Below are 10,141 nucleotides of genomic sequence, written 5' to 3' on the forward strand. Positions count from 1 at the left end.
ATCATATATATAGATCCTCATCAAAAGAAAACAAAACATCATCAAATAAGATTTTATTAGAATCTTTCGAATGTATTATGTTTATCATAAATATTTTTTGGTGAAAGTACATGTTTTCTCATAATAACATGTCAAAATTAAGAAGTCTTCTACCATTTCACTCTATGCATCACTAGGTCCTCCTCAAAACCCTTTGGCGCACACATACATAAGAAATAAAAAAGGTAGATACATAAGGGACATAAATGGTCCCAAAACCATATGAAAAAAAATAGATACGTGAAAAAGAAGAGTTACTAAAAATAGTATAAATTAGGAAAATGTATTGATTATTAAAGAACCGAAGAACTGAAGAAGCATTATTATACCATGCTTTTTTGTAATACAACAGGTATAACAAAATGCACAGTAGTCTACTACAACAAAAGTCGCATACAACAATAATGAGGAAGCAAGAGCTTCAAAGAAGAAACAATTAACATAATTCGAATTTGTCCCAAAACAATGCATGGCCCAAATTTCTTGCAATTATTCAGCAGTTTCCGTACATGTATATAGTGCATATGCTTGTCTTAACCTTGCTTCTCCCAAACACAATAATCTTTTCCAAAAGTAGAAGCTTTGAAATTGGAAGGAATAAGATTTCCTAGATCATATCTTGGTCCAAGCTTAACAATAACTTTTCCATCAATCATTGCCACATATAAATCTGCATCAGAGGCCATTATATTCACATTGCTTGATTCACTTATCCCATTTCTTAGCCTAATCGAAGTCAATTTGTCGATCTCTTCCTTGAGTCCCCATTCAAGAAAATGGTCATAGAACTGCAAGATGATTAAGATAGAATAAATCACATTAAAACTTAGTGTTCATGTTTTTGTTAAAACTACTATATATATCAGTATTAATTAACCTAGAATGATAAATCATGTAGAGTAAGAAATACTTACTATTGATGGAATTCCTGGGTGTGTGAGAATATAAGCATATCCTTGCATGACTTTGTCTGCGGGAAAAGGCCATAACCTTTGTGTGGAACCAGTGTCATGATATAGGAGTACAGATATTTAATTTATAAGAGTTTGTTACAAGTTAGTTAAAGTCGATTATAACTGATTGTAATATCAACTATATAAGCTGTCATTACAGCTATAATATTGTTTTGTAACCTCATAAACTGAGAAATGAATATTGCTTATTCCTTTCTCTAAACCTTTCTTCTTTCTTCTTCTTTATTTCTTCTTACAAATCTATATGGTATCAGAGCCTGGAATCTCTTTCTGAGATTGAAATTCTTGATTCTGTTTGTAAGAAATCTTCTGTAATCTTGCAAACAGTGAAGTAATTGTGAAATTTCTTGCGATATTTGCGAAATTTCTTGCAGTTAACATTGAAACATATTAACATTTTCTTGAAAATGTCTGAAGAATCTGCAACTAATGGAGATGTTTTGAGTAAAAATCAGCAATCAAATAATGGAGGTATATCTGATCCTTATTTCATTGCTACGTCTGATAATCCAACTGCTTCACTTGTATCTACTGTTTTTTCTGGAACAAATTTTGTGAGATGGAGTAGAAATGTGAGGCGAGGTTTAATTGCTAAAAATAAAGAAGGTTTTATCAATGGAGATATTGTAAAACCTGATGTAATTAGCAAAGATTATCAGAAATGGAAGCGTGCAGATTTTATGGTGGTAAGTTGGATATTGAGTTCAATGAGCTCAGAATTAGCTGATGATTTTGGATATATTGAATCTGCTATAGATTTATGGAGAGAATTGAATGAACGATTTGGTCAAACTAATGGACCATTAGTTTATCAATTAAAGAAAGAGATAGACAATTTAAGACAAGAAAATATGACTATAGTGTCATATTATGGAAAATTGAAGAAGCTGTGGGATGAGATGCAATGTCTAAGAATCTTTCCTTCTTGTTCTTGCGGTGCTATGAAGAATTGTAGTTGTAATTTTCTTAAAAAGATAACTGAATTTGAAGATGAAGATAAAATGATGAAATTCTTGCTTGGATTAAACAGTGGATTTGATAATACAGTAACAAATGTATTATCCATGGATCCACTGCCAAGTATCAATAGAGTATTTTCAATTGCTCAGCAAATTGAAAAACAGAAGGAAGTAAGTGGTGTTGTTCTTGAAAGCAATGCTCTGGCAGCACAAGTGTACAGAAATAATTCAAGAAATGTTCCAGGAAGAAGAGATTGGAGAGATGAGAAAAAGGATAGGATGAATAAACAATGTACTCATTGTAAAGGGAAAGGACATACCATTGATCAATGTTTCAAGATCATTGGTTATCCTGAATGGTACAATGCAATTAAGGCTGCAAAGGAAGGCAATTCTACTGGTGCTGTGAATAAGAATAAAATTGTGGCTAATGTTCACACTGAAAGTCAGTATTATGCTGATGATCCTCTTGCTGATTCTACTGGAGATAATAGTCTGAATACAGATATGTTAAATGCCATATGTCAAGAGGTTATGAGAGCTATGAAAGGGAAACAACCTCAATCTGGTGATGATGTCAAGACAAGCTATTCTCTAGCTAATTTTGCAGGTATCATGTCATACTCTTTTAATTGTCATATGAATAAATCCAATGAAGATTGCTTATGGATAATAGATTCAGGCGCATGTGATCATATGACATATAATGAGAATTGGCTAATGAATACAAGAAAGCTAAATATACCTGTGAAAGTAGGATTACCTGATGGAAGATGGAAGAATGTGGAGATTATTGGTGAAATAAAACTGAGTGATACATTGGTTTTGAAAGATGTTATGCTGGTTAAAGATTTTAAGTACAATCTTCTGTCTATTGGAAGATTGATTGAACAGAATAACATTTCAGTGCAATTCACAAGTACTGGTTGTTATTTCCAGGACCTTCATAGATCAGTTGTTCTTGGTGCTGGCACAAGAAAACATGGTTTGTACTATTTTGATAGCTGCAAAAGTCTGAAGATTACTCAAAGACAGGTGAAAGATGATATTGTTGTTTGCAATACTATGGTAAAAGATGTAGATAGTGATGGTAGATCTACTGATGTAGCTTGTTTGTTACCTGATAAAACTGCTACTAGTATAGCTCAGAATAAGAAAGGAAGTAGACATGTATTGGATTTAATGCATGCTAGGCTTGGGCATGCTTCTCTTTCAAAGATGCAACATATTCCTGATTGTGAATGTAATGGTTTACATGAATACAACTGTGGAGCTTGTTTCAATTCAAAACAACATAAATTACCATTTCCTATTAGTGTTAATAGGGCTGCTAGTTGCTTTGATTTGATCCACATAGATCTATGGGGTCCATATAGAATAAGAGCTTTAAATGGTGCTTCTTATTTCTTAACCTTGCTTGATGATCATAGTAGAGTTACTTGGACCTTTTTATTGCATAACAAGATGCAAGTTGAGAAAACTGTAGCTCATTTCTTGGAGATGGTATATACTCAATTCAATAAACTGATCAAATGTATAAGATCAGACAATGGGACTGAATTGATTAAAGAAGCATGTACTGACTTGTTTGCTAGCAGAGGTATATTACATCAGAAAAGTGTTCCCTATGTTCCACAGCAGAATGGAAGGGTGGAGAGGAGACATAGGTCTTTGCTTGAAATTGCTCGGGCATTGAGGTTTCATGCTTCTTTACCTAAGAAGTTCTGGGGTGATTGTATATTGACAGCAACTCATTTGATAAATAAACTTCCTACTAAAGTTCTCAAGTGGCAGTCTCCATATGAGGTATTGTTTCAAAAGCTTCCTTCATATTCTGAATTAAGAGTATTTGGCTCTCTTTGTTTTGCTTACAATATGCAACTCAAGAGAGACAAATTTGACTCTAGAGCAAGAAGATGCATATTTCTTGGTTATCCTTGTGGACAAAAGGCTTTTAAATTATATGATCTTGATTCCCATACTACTTTTGTTTCTAGAGATGTAATATTTTTGAATCCATCTTTCCTTACAAAATTGCCAGTATTTGCAATCCTGTGTCTTCTGTTAACACTAAACCTATAATTCAGTTTGGTGATGATTCTGAACCTTCTACATCTCTTATACAACACACAACTACACCACAACATGATCCTATCTGTTCTTCTTCTCCTTCTACCCCTAATTCTTCTACTCACATTTCAAACACTCATATCTCTTCTAATTCTGATAATTCTATACCTATAATCCATGTTCCTATTAGTACTACATCCACTGATTCAGTTCTTAATTCTCCTTCTCCCATTAACACTGTTTTTCCTACTCCACAAAGAAAGTCTTCCAGAATCATTAAACCCACTACTGCTCTTAATGATTTTGTTGTTGGTTATATACCACACAAAAACATTTCTTCTACTGAAAACAATTCTCACTCATTTGCTGTTAATTCAGCTCAGATTGTGGAACCTAAAACTTATAATCAAGCTAAAAATGATCCTAATTGGATTATAGCTATGGATAAAGAAATTGCTGCTCTTGAGAGTAATAACACTTGGGAACTTACTCCTTTGCCTGCTGGGAAAAAGGCAATAGGTTCAAAATGGGTGTTTAAGATTAAATTGCATCCAGATGGTACTATTGACAGATACAAGGCCAGATTAGTTGCTATTGGCTATCAACAAGTAGAGGGTCAAGACTTCAATCAAACTTTCTCTCCTGTTGCAAAATTAGCAACAGTTAGAACTGTGATTTCTCTTGCTGCTGTTAGGCAGTGGCCTATTTGTCAATTGGATGTGAATAATGCATTTTTGCATGGTTTTCTTGATGAAGAAGTGTATATGTACCCTCCTGCTGGTTATAAGAATGCTACATCAGGTGAAGTTTGTAGACTAAAGAGGTCAATCTATGGATTGAAGCAAGCTTCAAGGCAATGGAACAAAGAGCTTAGCAAGTTTCTGAAAAGTTTAGCTTTTGTTCAGTCAAAGCAAGATTATTCTCTTTATACTAGGAGTCAAGATGGTGAATTCTTAGTTCTATTGGTGTATGTGGATGATATTTTGCTCACTGGTACTTCTTCTTCTCAAATAACAGTAGTCAAGCAAGCTTTGGATAAAGCTTTTACCATCAAAGACATTGGTGCTCTCACTTACTTCCTTGGAATTGAAATCTGTAGAACTGACAAAGGTATTTTCCTTTCTCAAAGGAAATATATTAAAGATATTCTTGAAGATGTTGAAATGCAAGAGTGTATTCCTGCTCCTGCCCCTTTGTCTTGTGGTTTGAAGTTGTCTACTGAAGTGGGTGACTTATTACCTGAACCTGATGTCTATAGGAGGCTAGTAGGCAGATTGCTTTACTTAGGCATTACTAGGCCAGATCTCTCTATTCTGTGCAGCATCTGAGTCAATTCATGAATGCTCCTCGTGTTCCTCATCTCAAAGCAGCATTACATCTAGTCAGATACCTAAAGGGTACTCTTGATAATGGCTTATGGTACAATTCAGATACTGACTTCACAATCACAGCTTACAGTGATTCTGACTGGAGCTCCTGTCAATTCAGTAGTAGATCTTTGAGTTCTTATGCTGTTTTTCTTGGCACTAATCTCGTTTCATGGAAAACAAAGAAACAATCAAGTGTCAGCAAATCTTCAGCTGAAGCTGAATATAGGAGCTTATCTGCTACTGCCAGTGAACTTGTTTGGCTTCAAGGACTCTTAGAAGATCTTCATGTTTCTGTTTCGTTACCTATCACACTTTATTGTGATAATACATCTGCTCAACACCTTGCTCATAACCCCATGTTTCATGAGAAAACTAAACACATCAAGAGAGACATGCACTATATCAGAGAGCAAGTAGAAGAAGGTTTCATACAAACTGCTCATATCTCTAGTGCTCATCAGTTAGCAGATTTGTTAACAAAGCCTCTTGCTTCTACTCAACATCAGTTGTTGTGTGCCAAGCTTGGACTCATTTCTAAGGTCCAGCTTGAAGGGGGAGTATAGGAGTACAGATATTTAATTTATAAGAGTTTGTTACAAGTTAGTTAAAGTCGATTATAACTGATTGTAATATCAACTATATAAGCTGTCATTACAGCTATAATATTGTTTTGTAACCTCATAAACTGAGAAATGAATATTGCTTATTCCTTTCTCTAAACCTTTCTTCTTTCTTCTTCTTTATTTCTTCTTACAAATCTATACATGATTATCAATAAAAGTGACAGCATTTTTAGGCATAATTCCTATCAACCCACTAGGCCTACCATTAGAATCTTTCATTCTCCACCATTCTCCTTGAACAGCAGCTTGAAGAACACCTTTGGTAGTGAAATCAAATGCAGCAATAACACCACCACCTGCAGCTTGTACCCATCCAGCTAGTTCATTTCGAGGTCCGTCTTGGTTATAGTCTGGCTTACCATCCGGGTCATATGTAATGGAATCCCAAAGCTCTCCAACTGCAAAATCAGGCCTAGTTTTTTCCATGTAAATTTTGGTAATGCTAGGAGCATATCCCTTAACAAAATCAAATCTCCATCCGTCAAAACCAATTTCTGTCTTGAGCCAATTCATCCAATCGACTAACTCCTTTTGTACTCTTGGATTAAGATGGTCTATATCAGGTGCAGCACCATAACCAGCTCCAGTGTCTAGATTTCCACTACCATCAGAGTATTGTGTGTCGTCCCTACAAATAGCCCAAGGTCCCCAATCTAGGCGGTCATCTGGAGTTCCGCCTTCGAAAATACAGTATATTCCTCTTCCATCTTTCTTATCTGCGCATCTATGATTTATAACTATATCAGCAACACATTTGATTCCTTTTTGGTGGAAGGCATTAATCAAGCTCTTCAGATCAGCCTCATTCCCGTATCTAGATGAATCAAGATCATATAATCTTCCTGGCATATACCCTGTAAATCAAATAGAATTAACATTTAATGCAATCACCTATTAGATAGAGACTATATATAAGGGAGTATATAGAGCAAGGAAGCATACTATATTACAGTTTATATGAGTAAGCTTCAAATAAAATTAGAGTTTTACAAAGATTAATATACGGGTATAGGAATTTGAGTTTGATTATGAAAACTGATTAACTGAGTATAACTTGTGCTTGCAATTGCATAATTTAACATTAATAATTTCATGCCGATGTTCAGTGCTCATGGTATGCTTTTAAATAAGATCATTTTATCATATACATGTATATGTACACTGTAGACAATCCCATTAAATACAATAACTAATAACATCTTATAATTCATACACCACCACGGAGTGCTCAAAAAATATGTAATGAAAATACTTCGTTTATCATATTGTTATACAAATTTTCTTTCCTTTCTGATAAACAATAATTTATAGGTTTATCTTTATGTTTAGCCTTGTACACAGGAGCCTATCTCTAATATATAAGCTAGAGATGGCCAACAGTGCGGGCCAATCCAGCCCAGCCCGCCTCGTGGGTTGTGTGGGTCGGGCCAGCAAAAAGCCCAGTCCAGCCCAACTCGAACCATGAAATTGGTGGGTGGGTCGTGGGCTAGATTTCCTGAGCCCAGCCCACTAAATCCCACTACTAAAACCGCCCAGCCCGGACCATGAAACCGGTCCAACCCGACTCATGAACCAGACCAGCACAATCCAAGTAAATATTGAACCAAATTGTGTATATTTTAATTAAATTGTATATATTTTAATCAAATTGTATATATTTTAATCAAATTGCAAATATTATAATTCAATCAAATTTTAAAATAATGAAATTATTCATTTATATTAATTTTTTTATATATTTTTAATTCATTTTAAAGATTTTATGTAAGAATAATGAATAATTTCAATGATTAAATAATATTGAAAAAAAATCTCATGTCAGCCCGTCAGCCCGGTCCAGCCCATCAGACCCACGAACCGTGGAAACCGGTAATAGACCGGTGTGGGCCAAGATTTTTCAGCCTGCGGACCAGCCCGCCCAACCCATGAATTTCACGGTCTGGTCCTGGGCCGTAAAATCTTAGCCCAGCCCACTACGGCCCACGGTCCGGCCCGCCCAGCCCGCACCAGTGGCCATCACTAATATAAGCCAAGGGAGGAGGTGTGGTGTCTTCTTTTGAAGTGACTAAAATACCCTTTAATAATTTAAATAATATTATTTTCCTTTTTATAAAAAATTGAAAAATGAGAATCAATTAAACTTGCCATATGAATAGGTCAAAATGGAATATGCAATACCATTAATACTAGATTGACACAATCGATCAATTCACGAAATCAATTAGAATCTTCAACCAAAAAAAGTTAGCAACATATCGTGATAACATAATATTTCATATTTACAAAGTTCAAACAATATTGTTTATTAACATCTATAATGGTTAAAGAACTATGCTAAAGTAGTTGAAAAGAAAATTATTAAATCATCGACTAAATTTTACAGTGACGGTATTGAACTAGGTTAAAAATCATTTACTTTTAATTTATAAAGATAATAACATCTACAAAAGAACCTCAATAATTTACATCACTATCAAAATAATTTTAGATAAAAAGATGTTAATTGGTATATAACTACATAAGATTATTGTCGATGCACGCATCGCGTGCATATGCAACTAGTATGATATAACTACAAAGAAATTATAACAAGAGTGACTGTGCGACTATACTGGTGGGAGTAATACGATTTTCAAAAAAATATATTTAATAAAGTACTTTTGTCTTATAGCTACTCCTTTATTTTCTTTTTTCCTTGAAAAAAACAAAAACAATAAAGTTTCCTTGGAATGGTGCAAAACAATAAATAGTAGCACATATTTTGAAAACAAGGAGGAAAACTTTAGGAAATCTAGATAAAAAATATGGATAATTTATTCAAAAAAAATTAACAAAAATTGAAGCAGACACAATATCTTGGGACACTCAAAAATGAAATGTAAGTACTATATTATGAGAGGGAGTAATATATATATGTTCTTCATGTTTTAACCCTTACATTGCACTAGTTTTGTTTAACTAGTTAAAATAAAATGTAAATGAGTTCTCTAACTAGAATAAACCAAATTAAAAAAATAAATGTTGTCTTACCTTGAGGAGAAACTGAGTGAGTTGGTGGAGGAAGCCAAACATGTGTAACCCCTGCTCGAGCCAAATCATCGATTGAGTTTTTGAGGGAATTATACAATCCTCCTGGTTTATTGGAAGATTCCCAATTGAAACCCTATTCAAGTATTCATATTTTGATATACAAAAAAGAAAATAAAAAGGTAAGCAAACCAAAAACAAAATACATACATTAACAATTGACGCATGCTAACATGTTGGAAGACAAGAATCAGGTGTGGTTGGGTGGAACCATCACCACTTCCCAGGGATAATGATCCTAGGCTCGATTCTCATCCTATGTATGCTAACAACAAAAAGAACATGTTAAATACTACATACCTGAAACAATAAGGTTGGAGTTACAAAGCTAAAGAGAAGAAAATATGAGAGAGAGAGGCAACAAAGAGTGGCAAAATTTATGTTGTGGATCTTCATGTTCACTCCGACTTTTGAAGCTCGCTAATGAACACAAGATATGGAATAGATGACAACCACGCACAAGGGGTATATATAGTAACACATGCATGAGAAAGAAATAAAGAAAGACTAAAAACAATGTTAAAGCAAGTTGAATGGACCATGCTATTTTATCTTATGTGACCGACCACTATAGGTAGCGCCTAGCTGGTAGGGTTGTTGAAAAAAAAAAAACCAAAACACCCTATCGAAAAACCGATCTAAATGAGTGGTAAACGTGGCGATAAAAAAAAGTTTTTAACTGTATGGTTATGAAATCGATAAAAATAAGGGTTAAATGGTATGGTTACAGTTATGATTTTTGGGTGAATGGCTAATATCGAAAAAATCGAAATGTTTTTTTCACCATTTAATTATTATGAAGCATTAACAATTACATTAATTTTAAAATATGTTACTAAGTAACAATAATTAGAGGAAGTATATGGTTCTTTGAAAACTTTAGTAATAATATAAACACTATAATTAGGGAATGAAGTGAATTCTTAATGTTAGTTATGTTTTTCAATACATTTATCATCTATTTCTAATAGATCTTATATTGGAGTATATATAATATTGAATTATATGCACAAAAAATA

The 10,141-nt window shown here is 33.9% G+C and overlaps 1 protein-coding gene across 1 annotated transcript; it reads right to left on the bottom strand.

Annotated features, from left to right (window-relative positions):
* Window positions 1–303: 303 nt before the first annotated feature.
* Window positions 304–9,573, bottom strand: LOC125493364 (alpha-amylase-like). The gene is made up of 5 exons (XM_057391949.1): window positions 9,423–9,573; window positions 9,066–9,198; window positions 6,176–6,889; window positions 954–1,048; window positions 304–827 (listed from the first exon to the last, which is right to left on the bottom strand). Exons 1-5 carry the CDS (start codon window positions 9,516–9,518, stop codon window positions 573–575), a joined length of 1,293 nt encoding a protein of 430 aa, XP_057247932.1. The 5' UTR covers window positions 9,519–9,573; the 3' UTR covers window positions 304–572.
* Between the last annotated feature and the right edge of the window lie 568 nt (window positions 9,574–10,141).

Source organism: Beta vulgaris, chromosome 9 (genome assembly GCF_026745355.1).
Source record: "Beta vulgaris subsp. vulgaris cultivar EL10 chromosome 9, EL10.2, whole genome shotgun sequence".
Lineage (NCBI taxonomy): Eukaryota > Viridiplantae > Streptophyta > Magnoliopsida > Caryophyllales > Amaranthaceae > Beta > Beta vulgaris.

Coding starts and splice junctions, on each gene's coding strand:
- LOC125493364 (XM_057391949.1), bottom strand. CDS start 9,518: ATGAAGATCCACAACATAAATTTTGCCACTCTTTGTTGCCTCTCTCTC. Junction 9,199..9,422: donor CTCCAACCTTATTGTTTCAG/GTATGTAGTATT, acceptor ATACTTGAATAG/GGTTTCAATTGGGAATCTTC. Junction 1,049..6,175: donor CACTTTTATTGATAATCATG/TATAGATTTGTA, acceptor TCCTATATCATG/ACACTGGTTCCACACAAAGG.